This window comes from Limanda limanda, chromosome 7, assembly GCF_963576545.1.
Source record: "Limanda limanda chromosome 7, fLimLim1.1, whole genome shotgun sequence".
Lineage (NCBI taxonomy): Eukaryota > Metazoa > Chordata > Actinopteri > Pleuronectiformes > Pleuronectidae > Limanda > Limanda limanda.
Window position 1 is genome coordinate 772,918 of NC_083642.1, and position 20,515 is coordinate 793,432.

Sequence of the window (20,515 nt, forward strand, 5' to 3'; positions counted from 1 at the left end):
TGGACATGAGTCTTGTTGTGGAAATGTATTGCTTTAGCTATTCTGTAAAACGTCATACCTTGAATAATAAATAGTCAAAAAGAATATTATGAAAATAATATAATATCTTATCCAGGTTTTCTGTGTCACGTCTCAGATTTGGAATGAGTCAAAAAGCTGATCCAGAGACACCAACAAAAAGTAAATAAACAGTGACAATACAAGCGGTGACATTACAAACCGAATCTATCATGTAAATTAAAACAGTAATTACATGTGAACAAAATCTGATTTATTTCATCTTTTCTTGCATTAAATAAAACCAGAATCTGTCTACACATGAAGGAAAGTGCTTATTGAACTCACACAGAGGAAACTCTGATTCGCTCTGATCGAGGTTTGTGACGTCACCTCAGTTTGTCACTGAAGAGTTTGAAGTTATGTTTTGGAAGTTTGTCACATCACAAGATATTTGATGTAAGAGATAAAATATTGTTTCATTGAAGTAAACTTTAATTTAATCCCTGCAGCTAAAGTAACAGGCTAACGCCGGACTGTGAATAAAGATGGAGAACACAACGGCTCCTGAGACTGAAGCCAGAGTGTCTCTATCGCCCCCTGGTGTCTGGCTTTAGTAAAGGTCATGAACTCCTCCTCCTCCATGTCAGCAGATGGGACCAACCAGCGACCTGAAGAACAGATGGAACCAGTTCACTCCCAGATCACAGCCCAGAGGTCACCGGGGTCATCAGTCCCCAGTCAACTCGTCTTCAAACACATTCTAACTCCACAGAAAACAAATCAAACAAAACCCTCAGTACACAGAGTTACATGTGAAAAGAGAAATCCTGGTTTTTCCTCTGGAGATCCTTGTTTTTCCTCTGGAGATCCTGGCTGATTCTCTGGAGATCCTGGTTTTCGCTCTGGAGATTGTTGTTTTCGCTCTGGAGATCCTGGCTTCGTCTCTTGAGGACAAGCATTTCTTGTAGTAGGAACTGGTTTTCTTCCTGGTGCTGCAGGTTTTCTCCCCAGAGAACCTGGTTTTCCTCCTGTAGGAACAGATGTTCTCCCTTGAGAACCTGGTTTTCTTCTTGGGATATCTCGATTTCTCGCTCCAGGTAGATGTTTCTTTCCAGATGGATCTTGATTTTTTTCTCAAATATCCCGGTGTCTGTCTGGACCCTCATGAGTTCTCCCTTGAGTTTTATGATTTCTCCCTGGAGGTCCACTTTATCTTGAAAGAGGTCCACTTTTTCTCCCAGGAGGATCTTGAATTCTCCCCGGAGTTTCTCGAGATCTTCCTGGAGTTCTTCTCCCATGGCCCAGAGACTCTGAGTGTCCTGAGGCTCGAGCATTTTTTATTTCTGCTCTCTGTCAATACAAAATGCTGAATCAACTTACAGCTCTGAATAATTCACACAGTATATTCTGAGCTATGTCTTTATTAGTATTAGTATCTCTGATCGTTCTTCTTCGGTGGTTTATCGGCGAGTGACAACCATTACTACTGCTTTCATACAAATAATTCTCCCTTTGAATTCTAAATGCTTTGATGATAATATAACATCAAAGGAACTTGGACCACAGTGTTGTTAGTGTGTCTCATTGCATTGCTGTAAAAAATGAATGGGAGTCAATGTCTCTCGCCCATTTAGAGCGAGAGGCGAGCGGACTGGTTTCCAGCTACGTTCTGTGTGGCTGCTCTCAGAGTGGAGGTCGTCATTCAGCATTTTTAAATCAAACTTGTTAGCTTCATAAGAATGTCACAGGAAAGCTATGAGAGCTAAACCTTTGGCTGTATCCATTTTTTAACCCTCTCCATTGGGTCTATTGTTAATTATGAGAGGACATTTCTGGAATTAGTAAATCAGTCAAACTTTTCCCAAGGTCCCATTTCTTAACTCAAACCAATAGAGATACCTGTGTGTTGGGATTCTCACGGTGTCTTTATTTCAAAGATACGACTTTTAGTTTTTGAATATTCGCACGTTGTTGGAGAGTTTTCTCTTCTCCAGTGTGTTTAGCCAGGAAAGATTCCTTTGATGTCGCTGATGTTGCGATAAGTTTAAATCTCTTATTCCCCGATGGAAAGTGTTTCGTCCATATTTATTTACAGAGTTTGGCAAATACAGTAAACATAATACAATATACTTTTCCAAGTACAAGTACTAAAACCTCATACTTGTACATCTTGTACTACTTGTAATACAACTAGTCCTACTACGATAATGAATACTGCTGCTATTCCAAATACTTCAGGATTCTCTCTCTCTCTCTCTCTCTCTCTCTCTCTCTCTCTCTCTCTCTCTCTCTCTCTCTCTCTCTCTCTCTCTCTCTCTCTCTCTCTCTCTCTCTCTCTCTCTCTCTCTCTCTCTCTCTCTCTCTCTCTCTCTCTCTCTCTCTCTCTCTCTCTCTCTCTCTCTCTCTCTCTCTCTCTCTCTCTCTCTCTCTCTCTCTCTCTCTCTCTCTGGAGGAAGAGGAGGAGGAAGAGGAGGGAGGGCTGGTCTCAGCAGGACTCCTGGTCTCATCCTCCATCTGGAACAAAAAGCACATTTGTTGTTAGAAAGTGACTGTTCTCATCTGTTTGTATCAAACCACTTTAGAGAGGAACAGGAGAAGCGACACACAACCACCACAAACACACAACTAAAATACAAACAACTAAATGCAGAAGCTGACAGATACAAGAGACGGGATTTTTCCCTATCATCTTATTTTTCGATATTGATTGAGATTTATATATTTTATACACTTTTTCATCTATAGTTTTGCTTGTCTGTGTGACTGGTTCTTTATAAATAAATTGCCTCACCTCGGTGCCTGTGACTATTTTGCAGATCCAAATAAAAATCTGTATCTAGTGAATCTGAATTTATGAAACTTTTGGATTCGTGAGGTTTGAGTTCTGCTGAGTGATGCTCGAGTTGTTAATGACTGAACTGTAACAACACAGTTTCACCACAGGGTGTCAGCAGAGGCGTCTGACAGAGATGAAGCTGCACTGAAATTCAGTTTAATTCAAGTCAAAATACAAATGATGCAAGTTATTGTTATTACTGTTATTATTAATAATGTTATTATTATTATTAATAATGAGATGCTAATTTTAAGAAGAAACACGGAGCCCTTTCAGAATAAAGGGCTGGACGCTGACTTCCTGGTGCAGCAGGAAGCTGCACGTGTACCTGAGAGGTCATGTGCAGATGAAGCAGCCGATGTACGCCCACACGTTCTGAAGGATGAGCAGGAAGGCCAACAGGTAGAAGAGCAGAGTGAAAGCCTGGGGGGGATGGAGGGATGGAAACAGAGAGGGGGGGGGGGGGAATGAAGGAAAGGATGACAAGAGGTGAGATGGAAAGATTGGTGGTGAAGGGAGGAAGGGATGGAGGAGGAGCTGTGATGTTTATTGTTCTTCTATTTTATATCTCATAGTTTCCTTCATCTTTCACAAACAGGAAGGAGAACGAGCTTCTTGCTTCATGAAATCAGTGTCATTTAATAAATGTTTGTAGAATTTAACAAAATAGTGCATTTTTGGTCAGAACTTAAAAATGTTAAAACTATTTGGATTTAAAACTTGAAATTGAGTATTTTTGTATTGTATTTGTATTATTATAATTATAATTCTCCTTCTTCTTGCATAAGTCTGCAGAAAGTATAAAAGCTATATATACAAATAAAGAAATAGAAACTGACCTCACTGTTTGCAGTCGGGTCTGATTCTGTGAGAAGTTTAAACGTCTTCTCGTGGCTGAAGCTCTGGATGATGAATTGTGAACATGTATTTTGTACTGTACCTGTTGTTTGCTCATTCCCTCCTGTTCACAGACGGTTGTGTCTTTAATGGAGTCCGGAGCTGCACCTCCCTCCTCTCTCTCCTCCTCCTCCTCCTCCTCTTCCTCCTTCTTGATGATCGGCCCTGATTCTCCATGGTTCTCCTCAGCGTGGTCAGGCTGCAGGTCGCCCCCTGCAGGTTCCTCACGGCCTCTCAGCAGCTCTGGATCTGGAGCTGGTTCCTCTGGGGCTGATGTCGTCTCTTTAACTGCTTCTGCTCCAGATTCCAGGTTCTGGACGGACGGATCCTGATGGTGCTTTAGTTCAGAAAGTTCTCTGGGTTCTTCTGGTTCCACATCCGGTTCTTCAGGAACATCCTCCACAGCTGGAAACAAAGAACCAGCTGAGACTGAGCCTGTGAGATCTTTGTTCTCTGGATGAGATGTTTCTGAGTGTTTGTGAGTCTCAGTCCTGTTTTCTTACCTCTCAGGAAGTCGATGCTCCTCAGCGCTCGCTCCTGTGTGATGAAGTTAAACTCGTACGGGCTCAGCTTCTCGTAACCTGGCTTCAGGGTCTCGGTCGGACAGGAGCTGGTGGCTGTCATCACCCTGAGGCCGGAGGGAGTGACCAGGAGAAGAGAGAGCAGATCTAAGAACTAGTGTCGAAAACTAAAGTGAGGATTTAATCAGATTCTTGTCACAAAGACACATCACTCACTTTGTGATGAGCTCTCTGGAATTCTGAAGGAAGAGATAAGAAGTGATCACTTCACAGTTTTCATATCTTCACTTCATGATTCATATTTTATATTGAAAAAGAAGAATAAAAAGATCTTATTTAATATATTCTTATATGTTTATATGTTTATATTCTCTTTCTAACTGATTTGTGTGCAGACTTGAGGATTTCTTCTTCACTTCCACGCAGCTTGTAAAAAGTAAAGGAATCTGGTAGAAGAGAAGGTGAAATACACGATGATTACTTGGATACTACACTTCCCATGATGCAACAGGCCTGCATTACCTCACGAGACCCTCTGTGTGTTTTATATGAACCGACTGAAGCTGCGGAGCTGTTTGTCTTTAGAAAGTCACAGGTCGTCCTCTGACCTCTGATCACTTTACACTCTGATCTGATCTGATTTCTCACAGACTCTTGGATGAAGATGTTTCTCTGAGGGACGCTGGTCCTCGTTCACCTGGACGAACGCAGCCGTGTCCGGCTCCTCCATGGCGCTCGCTGCTCGCTCCATCAGCTTGGCGTTGGCCTCCACGCTGTCCCCATAGCAACGCACCAAAGCCTGGGCGTGGCCCGTCTTCTCCTCCTGCTCGGAGCTGATTTGCTGAGTCATCGCCTACAAGTGATAATGATAACTATGTATATCAATAGTTATATATAGGAGTTGTATTATATCTCAGTGCAGAGTGAGTCTGACCTTGTGTCTCTCTCCCAGGATCGACTTCATCCGGTCGAACCCGTCGCAGACGTTCTGTTTCTGAGCCGAACAGTTCTGCTGTCGAGAGAAAAGAGACGAGCACAGGTGTGAAATATCATCTGCTGCAGTGAAAACAGTCATTTATGAAACCAAACTATGAAACGAATTCAATGTATGAAGCTGCAAATAGGTTGGATACAAAAATAAAAAGTGTTTTCACAAGGAGAGTGTTTGAGCAGAGAGGAGAGAGAGTGATGTCATCGCTCAGATTTAGATTTGACATTAAAAGATATTTTATTTGATGCATTTTGTTTATTAAAATCAGTGTCATTCAAAAAATGGAGTGGAACAATTTAGCTGAATGTCACATTGAAGAAAATATAAGAGAAGAATCCAAAGAATTAATCTGAATTTGTTGATGACTGTTAATTATTTCCTCTGGTGTGAATCATCTCATGACATCACAACCTTTTTGTATAGTTAATATTTAAAAACCTTGAAGTGCAGCACCAATAAAGTCCCAGTAAACCTCCGGACCTCTTCGTGCCTCAGTGAGCGCTGAGGTTCTCACCTGGATGTTCCTGCAGGTCTCCTCCAGCTCGAGGATCAGAACCTGGACTCGCTCGTTCACCGACACCAGAGAACTGACTCCTTCACTCAGCTCCTCCTGAGAAACACAAGTGATATGATAAGAGATCATTATGAATCAATAACCTTTTCCTCCATGTTGTTGTTTGGTTTCCCCCCCCACGACCTTGTGCTGCTGGTAGACGTCGGTCAGAGGAGCGACCTCACACGACCCGTGAGCCCCGAACACTTTGCACAGGGAGCAGGTCGGAACCCGGCAGCTGAGGCAGTAGATGTTCAGCTTCTCGCCCTCGTGCTCCGGACACGTCAGCTGGGCAGCAGGCGGGGGGGGCGGGGGGGCACTGGACACAGATTCACACGACACTTCAAAATGTGATTTACACGTTAACGAGGAGGAAAAGATCTGAAATCCTCCAACTGCTACTCAGACATCAAGTCTGAACTGAATCATCAAGTTGCTTCAGCTCGTTTCCACCTCAGGAACCAGAGGTCGTCTGAAGGACAACCAGCTGGAGCCGAAGAGTCCTGTGGGAGGAGCTTGCAGCGCTGAAGATCCCTGATTGGCTGAGTACTACAGTGTTTTATTATCAATGTTATTATGAAATAAAATGAAATCAATTCTTCGTTAAGGATTTCTGGTGAATCTTTAAAATAACCCTGACCTTTGAGAGGATGTTTTCAGGACTGATGCATCAGAACAAATCAGTTTCAGTGAAATGATAATAAACTGATCACGTGACGTCACTGTCACCTGCTGGCGTTGCTGGAGCTGTTGATGACTTCCTGTTTGTAGACGTCGATGATGTTCTCCACCAGCAGGTTCCTCTGGAGGCTGTAGACGCCGTGGCGATCCAGCACGACCTCGTGTCTGCAGGACGGACAGCGGAACCGACCGCTGTTCACCGTCATGGTGGTTCGAGCCTGGAACAGAGAGGGCTGGAAGAGACGAGCAGAAGGAACATCAGGAACATCTACATCAGAAACATCTACATCAGGAACATCTACATCAGGAACATCTACATCAGGAACATCAACATCAGGAACATCAGCATCAGGAACATCACAGGAACATCAACATCAGAAACATCTACATCAGGAACATCTACATCAGGAACATCTACATCAGGAACATCTACAACAGGAACATCTACATCAGGAACATCTACATCAGGAACATCTACATCAGGAACATCAACATCAGGAACATCAACATCAGGAACATCAACATCAGGAACATCAACATCAGGAACATCAACATCAGGACCATCAACATCAGGAACATCTACATCAGGAACATCAACATCAGGAACATCAACATCAGGAACATCAGCATCAGGAACATCAACATCAGGAACATCAACATCAGGAACATCACAGGAACATCAACATCAGGAACATCTACATCAGGAACATCAGCATCAGGAACATCAACATCAGGAACATCTACATCAGGAACATCAACATCACATCAGGAACATCTACATCAGGACCATCTACATCAGGAACATCAACAACAGGAACATCAACATCGGGAACATCTACATCGGGAACATCAACATCGGGAACATCTACATCGGGAACATCAACATCGGGAACATCAACATCGGGAACATCTACATCGGGAACATCTACATCGGGAAAATCTACATCGGGAACATCAACATCAGGAACATCAACATCAGGAACATCTACATCAGGAACATCAACATCAGGAACATCAACATCAGGAACATCAGCATCAGGAACATCAACATCAGGAACATCTACATCAGGAACATCAGCATCAGGAACATCAACATCAGGAACATCAGCATCAGGAACATCAACATCAGGAACATCTACATCAGGAACATCAACATCAGGAACATCAACATCAGGAACATCAGCATCAGGAACATCAACATCAGGAACATCTACATCAGGAACATCAGCATCAGGAACATCAACATCAGGAACATCTACATCAGGAACATCAACATCACATCAGGAACATCTACATCAGGACCATCTACATCAGGAACATCAACAACAGGAACATCAACATCGGGAACATCTACATCGGGAACATCAACATCGGGAACATCTACATCGGGAACATCAACATCGGGAACATCAACATCGGGAACATCTACATCGGGAACATCTACATCGGGAAAATCTACATCGGGAACATCAACATCAGGAACATCAACATCAGGAACATCTACATCAGGAACATCTACATCGGGAACATCTACATCGGGAACATCAACATCAGGAACATCAACATCAGGAACATCTACATCAGGAACATCTACATCAGGAACATCAACATCAGGAACATCTACATCAGGAACATCTACATCAGGAACATCAACATCAGGAACATCTACATCAGGAACATCTACATCAGGAACATCTACATCAGGAACATCAGCATCAGGAACATCTACATCAGGAACATCAACAACAGGAACATCAACATCGGGAACATCTACATCGGGAACATCAACATCAGGAACATCAACATCAGGAACATCTACATCAGGAACATCTACATCAGGAACATCAGCATCAGGAACATCTACATCAGGAACATCAACAACAGGAACATCAACAACAGGAACATCTACATCAGGAACATCAACATCAGGAACATCTACATCAGGAACATCTACATCAGGAACATCTACATCGGGAACATCTACATCAGGAACATCAACATCAGGAACATCAACATCGGGAACATCTACATCGGGAACATCACAGGAACATCAACATCAGGAACATCAACATCAGGAACATCAGCATCAGGAACATCAACATCAGGAACATCTACATCAGGAACATCAGCATCAGGAACATCAACATCAGGAAGATCAACATCAGAAACATCAACATCAGGAACATCTACATCAGGAACATCAGCATCAGGAACATCAACATCAGGAACATCTACATCAGGAACATCTACATCAGGAACATCAACATCAGGAACATCTACATCAGGAACATCAACATCAGGAACATCAGCATCAGGAACATCAACATCAGGAACATCAACATCAGGAACATCTACATCAGGAACATCTACATCGGGAACATCAACATCAGGAACATCTACATCAGGACCATCAACATCAGAAACATCAACATCAGAAACATCTACATCAGGAACATCACAGGAACATCAACATCAGGAACATCAACATCAGGAACATCAACATCAGGAACATCTACATCAGGAACATCTACATCAGGAACATCAACAACAGGAACATCTACATCAGGAACATCACAGGAACATCAACATCAGGAACATCAACATCAGGAACATCAACATCAACATCAGGAACATCAACATCAGGAACATCTACATCAGGAACATCTATCTCCGTCTGCGTTTCAACACCCAACAGCTGGAGCAGGTTGTCATACAACACAGGTGCATGCTGGGATTTCAGTAATTCAGAGCTTCAAACTATGAACTCATCTATTTCTGTCATTTGATTTGTTTAAAATGCCACCACACAGTATCAGTGAGGTAAAAATAGAATCAGCCTGGAGATTAAAGGTCAGACAGAACCCATGAGAGAACTGAGAGCTGGGAGATCAAGAAGAAGAGAAGGACGGAGGAGAGGTGGAGAGGAGGATGGAAGGACAGAGGAGTGGAGGAGAGGAGGATGGAGGGAGGGACGGAGGAGAGGTGGAGAGGAGGATGGAGGGACGGAGGAGTGGAGCTCCTGAAATAGCAGCTGTAATAAGCCTCAGCTGCTGCTGGGATGAGGATCAGAGCCGGGTCACAGACGTTCCTCTCGATCGGATCAAACACTGAACTCAAAAGGACTCCACGTATGTTCACCAGGTTTCTGCAGGAATCACTTTTAACACCAAACTCTAAATGTCATGTTTCATCATCACATCGTTTGAAACGAGAAGGAAAAACCTGAGGTGGGAAAGTTTTATATAAGATATTATATCAGTTTATATCATAAATCCTTCATCCATTCATCTTATTTGGAAATGGCTGCTGTAGCAGCAGGTGTGAATCAGATCCGTTCAGATGTCTCCGTCTCCACTTCCTCAGGTTGTCCCTCACAGAAGCCAGAAGGTCTCAGGTGGCGAAGCCGCCACCTTCCTGAGCGGCTCGTGCCCGGTGGTGACGAGTGGAAATGGAGACGAGACACTGAGACGAACTTAGAAACGATGTTGACTCCGAGTGGACGGGAGCTTCATCGGAGAGATATTTTTAGTGAATACATAAACACATGCAGATGAATCAACAACTGTGAACCAAGGTTTGACTCAATGACCATCTACCATCTGGTGGTGATTACAAGACAAAAACACCTGATGGTGCAAAGGGAATTTATGACACATGACACACGGAGCTTCTCTCTCCAGCTTCTCCTTCCTCTTCTCCATCCTTATCACATCAAAGTAAGTCATATCTCATCAGTACATGTTTCTGACCCTTGACCCCTGCAGGGCCACAGCTGTGGCCACACCATGGATCAGGATCTGTGGATCGCGTGTCGGAGGTCTCGGTGGTGGATCCAGTTTGGTGGATTCTGTATCGTGGCGGCTGATTGTAGTGGTAATGGAGGATCCTTTGTCAGATAACGGTGGTGGACCAGGACCGAGGTGGCAGCTGATGATGGATCCTAACTGGCCCCAGTGGACAATGACTGTGGACTATAGTGGATCTGGTCTTGATGCTGGATCATGATCTTGCTGCTGACCAGAGACTATGATGCAGCAGGACTACCTGACATATAGTATTGAAGTTCTCCTTCAACATGTTTCCCCTCATCATTGCTGCTGAAACCTTTCTCCTGATGATGTTCTCCTCTACACATCTGTGTCCCTTGTGTCCGTCCTGGGAGACGGATCCTCACATGTGTCTCTCTGAGGTTTCTACGTGTCTTCACCTGTTGAAAGGGTTTTTAGTAGTTTGTCCTGACTCTTGTTGAGGGTTAAGGACAGAGGATGTCTCACCATGTTAAAGCCCTATGAGACAAACTGTGATTTGTGAATATGGGCTATACAAATAAAATTTGATTGATTAATTTATCGATTGATGATGTAATTTGGAGGCGGAGTCTGTGCGGTGGTGATCTTGGAGCTGTGAGGTCGAGGCCCCGTGGACACGTGCGTCGTCCATCTTTATTCTGACTGAAACACAATCCAGTGTCGTAAACATCCTGCTTTTAGCTCAGAAGCATAAATCATCCCAAAGCTGGAAGAAAAACTTAGTATTCAAGATTTCTGTAGATGAAATCTACTTTAATGAAGTTTAACTCTTCATCTGAGGAGATGAAGAGTTTCAAGCTGCTGCAGCTTCGTCCTGTTGCATGTTCATCTGCAGGAAGGTTCTCTGAAGCTCAGTGAACATGAGCAGGAGATAAAAACTGGTTTCAACACAGACCGAGCGCTGGAGAAGAAACGGATTCTAGGAGAGAACGTCTGAGTTCACCAGGAAACCAGCAGAGACTCTGATCCCAGAGAAACATAACTTTCTCTCACACGTAGACTGTAAAACTGCAAGGTTCCAAAAAACTAATCACAATAAACAGCTCGACTCTTCAAACTGTGACACACACACACGTACACACACACACACACACACACACTCACACTCACACACTCACACTCACACTCACACTCACACACTCACACTCACACTCACACTCACACTCACACTCACACTCACACTCACACTCACACTCACACTCACACTCACACACACACTCACACACACACACACACACTCACACTCACACTCACACTCACACTCACACACTCACACTCACACTCACACTCACACTCACACTCACACACACACACACACACACACACACACACACACACACACACACACTCACACACACACACACACACACACACACACACACACACACTCACACTCACACTCACACTCACACTCACACTCACACTCACACTCACACACACACACACACACACACACACACCTGGTACAGCTCGTTAGCACACTTCCTGCACAGGTTGTGCTGACACGGCAGAATCACCACCGGCTTGTGGAACAGCTCCAGGCAGAGGGGACAGATCAGCTGTTCCTCCAGAGTCGCCAGCGCCGCCCCCCCCTCTGCTCCTCTGCCGCTCTGCAGGACGCTCAGGTCAACTGACATGGCTGCTCCTCATCCACCTGACAGGAGGAAGAGGAAGAGGAAGAGGAAGTCAGTGAGTCTGTAGGAAGAGGAAGTCAGTGAGTCTGTAGGAAGAGGAAGTGAGTGAGTCTGTAGGAAGAGGAAGTCTGTGAGTCTGTAGGAAGAGGAAGTCAGTGAGTCTGTAGGAAGAGGAAGTCTGTGAGTCTGTAGGAAGAGGAAGTCAGTGAGTCTGTAGGAAGAGGAAGTCTGTGAGTCTGTAGGAAGAGGAAGTCAGTGAGTCTGTAGGAAGAGGAAGTGAGTGAGTCTGTAGGAAGAGGAAGTCAGTGAGTCTGTAGGAAGAGGAAGTCGGTGAGTCTGTAGGAAGAGGAAGTCAGGGAGTCTATAGGAAGAGAAAGTCAGTGAGTCTGTAGGAAGAGGAAATCAGTGAGTCTGTAGGAAGAGGAAGTCAGTGAGTCTGTAGGAAGAGGAAGTCAGTGAGTCTGTAGGAAGAGGAAATCAGTGAGTCTGTAGGAAGAGGAAGTCAGTGAGTCTGTAGGAAGAGGAAGTCAGTGAGTCTGTAGGAAGAGGACGTCAGTGAGTCTGTAGGAAGAGGAAGTCAGTGAGTCTGTAGGAAGAGGAAGTCAGTGAGTCTGTAGGAAGAGGAAGTCGGTGAGTCTGTAGGAAGAGGAAGTCAGTGAGTCTATAGGAAGAGGAAGTCAGTGAGTCTGTAGGAAGAGGAAGTCAGTGAGTCTGTAGGAAGAGGAAGTCAGTGAGTCTGTGGGAAGAGGAAGTGAGTGAGTCTGTAGGAAGAGGAAGTCAGTGAGTCTGTAGGAAGAGGAAGTCGGTGAGTCTGTAGGAAGAGGAAGTCAGTGAGTCTGTAGGAAGAGGAAGTCAGGGAGTCTATAGGAAGAGGAAGTCAGTGAGTCTGTAGGAAGAGGAAATCAGTGAGTCTGTAGGAAGAGGAAGTCAGTGAGTCTGTAGGAAGAGGGAGTCAGTGAGTCTGTAGGAAGAGGAAATCAGTGAGTCTGTAGGAAGAGGAAGTCAGTGAGTCTGTAGGAAGAGGAAGTCAGTGAGTCTGTAGGAAGAGGACGTCAGTGAGTCTGTAGGAAGAGGAAGTCAGTGAGTCTGTAGGAAGAGGAAGTCAGTGAGTCTGTAGGAAGAGGAAGTCAGTGAGTCTGTGGGAAGAGGAAGTCTGTAGGAAAAGGAAGTCAGTGAGTCTGTAGGAAGAGGAAGTCAGTGAGCCTGTAGGAAGAGGAAGTCAGTGAGTCTGTAGGAAGAGGAAGTCAGTGAGTCTGTAGGAAGAGGAAATCAGTGAGTCTGTAGGAAGAGGAAGTCAGTGAGTCTGTAGGAAGAGGAAGTCTGTGAGTCTGTAGGAAGAGGAAGTGAGTGAGTCTGTAGGAAGAGGAAGTCAGTGAGTCTGTAGGAAGAGGACGTCAGTGAGTCTGTAGGAAGAAGAAGTTATTGAGTCTGTAGGAAGAGGAAGTGAGTGAGTCTGTAGGAAGAGGAAGTCAGTGAGTCTGTAGGAAGAGGAAGAGGAAGTCAGTGAGTCTGTCAGTGTTAGAAGAGGAAGTCAGTGAGTCTGTAGGAAGAGGAAGTGAGTGAGTCTGTAGGAAGAGGAAGTGAGTGAGTCTGTAGGAAGAGGAAGTCAGTGAGTCTGTAGGAAGAGGAAGTCAGTGAGTCTGTAGGAAGAGGAAGTTATTGAGTCTGTAGGAAGAGGAAGTCAGTGAGTCTGTCAGTGTTAGAAGAGGAAGTCTGTGAGTCTGTAGGAAGAGGAACTGAGTGAGTCTGTAGGAAGAGGAAGTCAGTGAGTCTGTAGGAAGAGGAAGAGGAAGTCAGTGAGTCTGTCAGTGTTAGAAGAGGAAGTCTGTGAGTCTGTAGGAAGAGGAAGTCTGTGAGTCTGTAGGAAGAGGAAGTGAGTGAGTCTGTAGGAAGAGGAAGTCAGTGAGTCTGTAGGAAGAGGAAGTTATTGAGTCTGTAGGAAGAGGAAGTCAGTGAGTCTGTCAGTGTTAGAAGAGGAAGTCTGTGAATCTGTAGGAAGAGGAAGTGAGTGAGTCTGTAGGAAGAGGAAGTCAGTGAGTCTATAGGAAGAGGAAGTCAGTGAGTCTGTAGGAAGAGGAAGTTATTGAGTCTGTAGGAAGAGGAAGTCAGTGAGTCTGTCAGTGTTAGAAGAGGAAGTCTGTGAGTCTGTAGGAAGAGGAAGTGAGTGAGTCTGTAGGAAGAGGAAGTCAGTGAGTCTGTAGGAAGAGGAAGTCAGTGAGTCTGTAGGGAGAGGAAGTTGTTGAGTCTGTAGGAAGAGGAAGTCAGTAAGTCTGTCAGTGTTAGAAGAGGAAGTCTGTGAGTCTGTAGGAAGAGGAAGTGAGTGAGTCTGTAGGAAGAGGAAGTCAGTGAGTCTGTCAGTGTTAGAAGAGGAAGTGAGTGAGTCTGTAGGAAGAGGACGTCAGTGAGTCTATAGGAAGAGGAAGTCAGTGAGTCTGTAGGAAGAGGACGTCAGTGAGTCTGTAGGAAGAGGAAGTTATTGAGTCTGTAGGAAGAGGAAGTCAGTGAGTCTGTCAGTGTTAGAAGAGGAAGTCTGTGAGTCTGTAGGTAGAGGAAGTGAGTGAGTCTGTAGGAAGAGGAAGTCAGCGAGTCTGTAGGAAGAGGAAGAGGAAGTCAGTGAGTCTGTCAGTGTTAGAAGAGGAAGTCTGTGAGTCTGTAGGAAGAGGAAGTTATTGAGTCTGTAGGAAGAGGAAGTCAGTGAGTCTGTCAGTGTTAGAAGAGGAAGTCTGTGAGTCTGTAGGAAGAGGAAGTGAGTGAGTCTGTAGGAAGAGGAAGTCAGTGAGTCTGTAGGAAGAGGAAGAGGAAGTCAGTGAGTCTGTCAGTGTTAGAAATGGAAGTCTGTGAGTCTGTAGGAAGAGGAAGTCTGTGAGTCTGTAGGAAGAGGAAGTGAGTGAGTCTGTAGGAAGAGGAAGTCAGTGAGTCTGTAGGAAGAGGAAGTGAGTGAGTCTGTAGGAAGAGGAAGTCAGTGAGTCTGTAGGAAGAGGAAGTCAGTGAGTCTGTAGGAAGAGGAAGTCAGTGAGTCTGTAGGAAGAGGAAGTCAGTGAGTATGTAGGAAGAGGAAGTTATTGAGTCTGTAGGAAGAGGAAGTCAGTGAGTCTGTCAGTGTTAGAAGAGGAAGTCTGTGAATCTGTAGGAAGAGGAAGTGAGTGAGTCTGTAGGAAGAGGAAGTCAGTGAGTCTATAGGAAGAGGAAGTCAGTGAGTCTGTAGAAGAGGAAGTTATTGAGTCTGTAGGAAGAGGAAGTCAGTGAGTCTGTCAGTGTTAGAAGAGGAAGTCTGTGAGTCTGTAGGAAGAGGAAGTGAGTGAGTCTGTAGGAAGAGGAAATCAGTGAGTCTGTAGGAAGAGGAAGTCAGTGAGTCTGTAGGGAGAGGAAGTTGTTGAGTCTGTAGGAAGAGGAAGTGAGTGAGTCTGTAGGAAGAGGAAGTCAGTGAGTCTGTAGGAAGAGGAAGAGGAAGTCAGTGAGTCTGTCAGTGTTAGAAGAGGAAGTCTGTGAGTCTGTAGGAAGAGGAAGTCTGTGAGTCTGTAGGAAGAGGAAGTGAGTGAGTCTGTAGGAAGAGGAAGTCAGTGAGTCTGTAGGAAGAGGAAGTGAGTGAGTCTGTAGGAAGAGGAAGTCAGTGAGTCTGTAGGAAGAGGAAGTCAGTGAGTCTGTAGGAAGAGGAAGTCAGTGAGTCTGTAGGAAGAGGAAGTCAGTGAGTATGTAGGAAGAGGAAGTTATTGAGTCTGTAGGAAGAGGAAGTCAGTGAGTCTGTCAGTGTTAGAAGAGGAAGTCTGTGAATCTGTAGGAAGAGGAAGTGAGTGAGTCTGTAGGAAGAGGAAGTCAGTGAGTCTATAGGAAGAGGAAGTCAGTGAGTCTGTAGAAGAGGAAGTTATTGAGTCTGTAGGAAGAGGAAGTCAGTGAGTCTGTCAGTGTTAGAAGAGGAAGTCTGTGAGTCTGTAGGAAGAGGAAGTGAGTGAGTCTGTAGGAAGAGGAAATCAGTGAGTCTGTAGGAAGAGGAAGTCAGTGAGTCTGTAGGGAGAGGAAGTTGTTGAGTCTGTAGGAAGAGGAAGTCTGTGAGTCTGTAGGAAGAGGAAGTGAGTGAGTCTGTAGGAAGAGGAAGTCAGTGAGTCTGTAGGAAGAGGAAGAGGAAGTCAGTGAGTCTGTCAGTGTTAGAAGAGGAAGTCTGTGAGTCTGTAGGAAGAGGAAGTCTGTGAGTCTGTAGGAAGAGGAAGTGAGTGAGTCTGTAGGAAGAGGAAGTCAGTGAGTCTGTAGGAAGAGGAAGTCAGTGAGTCTGTAGGAAGAGGAAGTTATTGAGTCTGTAGGAAGAGGAAGTCAGTGAGTCTGTCAGTGTTAGAAGAGGAAGTCTGTGAATCTGTAGGAAGAGGAAGTGAGTGAGTCTGTAGGAAGAGGAAGTCAGTGAGTCTATAGGAAGAGGAAGTCAGTGAGTCTGTAGGGAGAGGAAGTTGTTGAGTCTGTAGGAAGAGGAAGTCAGTGAGTCTGTAGGAAGAGGAAGTGAGTGAGTCTGTAGGAAGAGGAAGTCAGTGAGTCTGTAGGAAGAGGAAGTCTGTGAGTCTGTAGGAAGAGGAAGTCAGTGAGTCTATAGGAAGAGGAAGTCAGTGAGTCTATAGGAAGAGGAAGTCAGTGAGTCTGTCAGTGTTAGAAGAGGAAGTCTGTGAGTCTGTAGGAAGAAGAAGTGAGTGAGTCTGTAGGAAAAGGAAGTTAGTAGTGAGTCTGTAGGAAGAGGAATCAGTGAGTCTGTAGGAAGAGGAAGTCAGTGAGTCTGTTACAAGAGGAAATTCGTCGGTAGGAAGAGGAAGTCAGTGAGTCTGTAGGAAGAGGAATTCAGTGAGTCTGTAGGGAAGAAGAAGTCAGTGAGTAGGAAGAGGAAGTCAATGAGTCTGTAGGAAGAGGAAGTCAGTAAGTCTGTAGGAAGAGGAAGTCAGTGAGTCTGTAGGAAGAGGAAGTTATTGAGTCTGTAGGAAGAGGAAGTGAGTGAGTCTGTAGGAAGAGGACGTGAGTGAGTCTGTAGGAAGAGGAAGTCAGTGAGTCTGTAGGAAAAGGAAGTTAGTAGTGAGTCTGTAGGAAGAGGAAGAGGAAGTCAGTGAGTCTGTCAGTGTTAGAAGATGAAGTCTGTGAGTCTGTAGGAAGAGGAAGTGAGTGAGTGTGTAGGAAGAGGAAGTGAGTGAGTCTGTAGGAAGAGGAAGTCAGTGAGTCTGTAGGAAGAGGAAGTCTGTGAGTCTGTAGGAAGAGGAAGTCTGTGAGTCTGTAGGAAGAGGAAGTCTGTAGGAAGAGGAAGTCAGTGAGTCTGTAGGAAGAGGAAGTGAGTGAGTCTGTAGGAAGAGGAAGTGAGTGAGTCTGTAGGAAGAGGAAGTCAGTGAGTCTGTAGGAAGAGGAAGTGAGTGAGTCTGTCAGTTCCTTCTCACGAGTGTCCCACTCTAATCGGTCCGTGTGGAAACAAACACCCTATAACAGTTCTATTGTTATATAATAACTGTATTATGCTGTAAGCAAATCCTCTCATCCTCATTATGTTCATGTTTTCTGATCCTTTACAATCCAGTTTCTGCTTTGACATCACGTTAAAGAAAAATCATCTAATTCAAGAGCAACTAACAATGACACAAATACCACCTGTTTTTATCTAATGAATACAGAAATGATTTAAATTATATTGAATAATACCGTTCTGCAGATCAAAACAACACTAAGAGTCAGTTGGGTTTTCTGATAACTCACCGTCCTCTGCTGTCTGTGGCTCGTCTGTCGTCTCTTTGATTCGTCTCTGACTGAAGAAACGTGGATGAAGTTTTCTTTCCAGTTGTTTCCAGTGAAATGAAACTGGTCCCAGGTGAGGAGCCTGTAGGTTCTTCCTCCTTCAGAAGATCTGAGCTGCAGTTTAACTCTGGTTTAATTTAGGTTTAGCATAACGCTGCACAAACACTGAAGTGGATCAGACCAGACGTCAGCAGCAAGAGAAGCTGAGGAAACGTCAGTGAGAAGAATCACAGACCGAACATCTGTGAGTTCAGGAGGAGACCGAGGTTCATGATGAAGAAGAGGAGGGAAGCTTCTTCTTCTTCTTCTCCTGTGACGTCCTCAATGAATCAGCATGAGGCCCAGTCTCTCTCTCGCTCTTCCTCCCTCGCTCATCCAGCTCTCACTCCATTTCTCTCTTGTCTACACAAGTGTCGACTCTGAGGTTTGTTAGTTCGCTGCTTCTTCACCATCCACAGCCGTGTGTGTGTGTGTGTGTCTGTGTGTGTGTGTGTGTGTGTAACAGTAGAAAGAGCACAGCCCGGCATGGTCTTAATCTGTCCACATACCAGTCACTGCCTGATATGGAGTGTGAGAGAGTGTGTGTGTCTGTGTGTGTGTGGGGTGGGGGGGTCATTTCAGCGGCACTGAAAACTGACACCCAAACTCCCACCTCACTAGCCCCACCCCCTGAATGTGTCCGCTCTGACACACACAGACACACACACACACACACACACACTCTAGAAACATCGAATCATGAAAATATAATCTTGAAAAACCTACTTTTCTTCAAACTCTGTTTAGTATTAATAATAACTGTTGATTGACAGTAATTTATTTGATGACTTTATTATTAACATATTATTATTATTATTACTTGTTAAAGAAAACAACACATGACACACATTCGGACCGTGTCGCTGTCACTTCCTGTTTGTTTCTGGCGTTCCACAGTGACTTCGGTCTCTTCTTGTGATCAACACTTCTTTCAGATACCAAAAGACATAACGGTAACTTTTACTTCCATATCGATGATATTCAACTACACTTCACATTAATATTAATATACTATCATCACATTAATATATCACAAAGAAACCCACAATGAGAGAAGAGTCTGTGAAGCATCTGAAACATTTATTTTACGACATCAGTACATCAGATAATTCACCAAGCGTCCGGCTGACGGACAGAAGAGTGAATCCACGCTAACAACAGAAAACTCCACATCTCTAACTTCTGTGCACAAACAGCAGCTCCTGGTCACATGATCCACATCTAGAACTCTATACATCCTCCCCACTTACCAGCTAGTAGTTAATCCAATATTAAAAAGATAAGAAAAATAAAATAAATAAAATAATGCTTGGTTATTATCCTCTGTTGCTATGTTCACACATCAGCTCTGGTTATTCATGCTGTCGATCTAGTGATGGAAGCTTCCTGACTCCATGAGAGGAACCATGAGAGGAACCATGGGAGGAACCATGAGAGGAACCATGAGAGGAACCATGAGAGGAACCAGGAGAGGAACCATGAGAGGAACCAGGAGAGGAACCAGGAGAGGAACCATGAGAGGAACCATGAGAGGAACCATGAGAGGAACCATGGGAGGAACCATGAGAGGAACCATGAGAGGAACCATGAGAGGAACCAGGGATTTGGTTTTAACAGAGCATCTGCAGAAAACTTGAAAAGATCTTTTGAATCCACATTTAAAAAGCAAATTGAAAAAGCAAAACATGATGATATAGAATTGATGTGATTTGATGGTGGACACGTCTAATAACTGGATTTAGCTTCATCTCGTTTTTCTTAACGTGGAATCTTTGCACATGGTTATGAAGCTGCAGATTCTCTGAAACCTTTCAAACTGCTGATGGAAGTCAGGAAGTGGAGAAGTGTGGATTAGCTCTTATTGCACATTGTTATGATATGAATTATACATACTGAGTGTGTGTTTGCTGTAGTCATCAGAGAAAATACAGCCAGTACGTCATCCAGGTTTTTGGATGTAGGTTCGATTGTTTACTTGGATGTAGGTCTAAGTTTTTTTCTGAATTTTTGATTTTATTAGAAAAATTAAACAGTTCATTCAAACAAGCACAAAGTTCCTGTTTGTTCTACGCCAGCAGAGTTGGAGAGAAACTCGTGTGACAACAAAACTACAAAAAAAACAAAAGTCGATCTGGAAAATCTTTTCTATAAATATAACTAGTCAGTCTGATTGATGCAAACTGCTCCAGATGCTACCATAATCAAATAATCTACAAAACGAGTAAGACTTGGGATACGGATTATCTTCCCTTAACAACACATGAGAAAAACAAATCTACAGACAGGAGAAGAAAAAGGGTTTGAAATCTACAGTGAAATCTAAACATACACGACATGACGAGCGTTTTACTGTCACACTAAACAAATCAAACATTAAAAAGAAATCGAGACGGGTCCGACCCTCAGTGAGAAAGTTTCAGAATGGAAACGATCTTTATGATCATAACACTGGACTTAACGACTCCGACAGCAGCAAACTGAATTCAGTGTGAAGGAGAAGAGACGAAGTTAGAGAGACACTCGACTACAGAGACTGGAGAAGTAATGAGTATTTATGTTGAGTTATTTATGGTTTCTTCCTATTTTTAGTCATTAATAATAAAGTTTATAGTTAAATGATAAAATATCAAACCTCGGCCTCATTTCTTTGTCATGAAAACAACATCATAGGAATCACTGACAATTTATCTTAATATATAATGGTATCGAAAAAACGAACCTAATATCTGTATCGGCATCAGCCTCCATGTCGATCAGCTCTAATACTGAGGAACTGAAGTAATGGGATTACTCTGCCAGAAGTTAA

At 44.0% G+C, this 20,515-nt stretch overlaps 1 protein-coding gene across 1 annotated transcript; it reads right to left on the reverse strand.

Moving 5' to 3' along the window:
- Nucleotides 1-2,460: 2,460 nt before the first annotated feature.
- Nucleotides 2,461-17,805, reverse strand: trim101 (tripartite motif containing 101). Its single transcript, XM_061075105.1, has 12 exons — nt 17,632-17,805; nt 11,749-11,942; nt 6,528-6,712; nt 5,943-6,117; nt 5,760-5,855; nt 5,189-5,266; nt 4,952-5,107; nt 4,471-4,493; nt 4,237-4,361; nt 3,777-4,138; nt 3,165-3,259; nt 2,461-2,514 (listed from the first exon to the last, which is right to left on the reverse strand). Exons 2-11 carry the CDS (start codon nt 11,923-11,925, stop codon nt 3,173-3,175), a joined length of 1,464 nt encoding a protein of 487 aa, XP_060931088.1. The 5' UTR covers nt 11,926-11,942; nt 17,632-17,805; the 3' UTR covers nt 2,461-2,514; nt 3,165-3,172.
- Nucleotides 17,806-20,515: the final 2,710 nt, after the last annotated feature.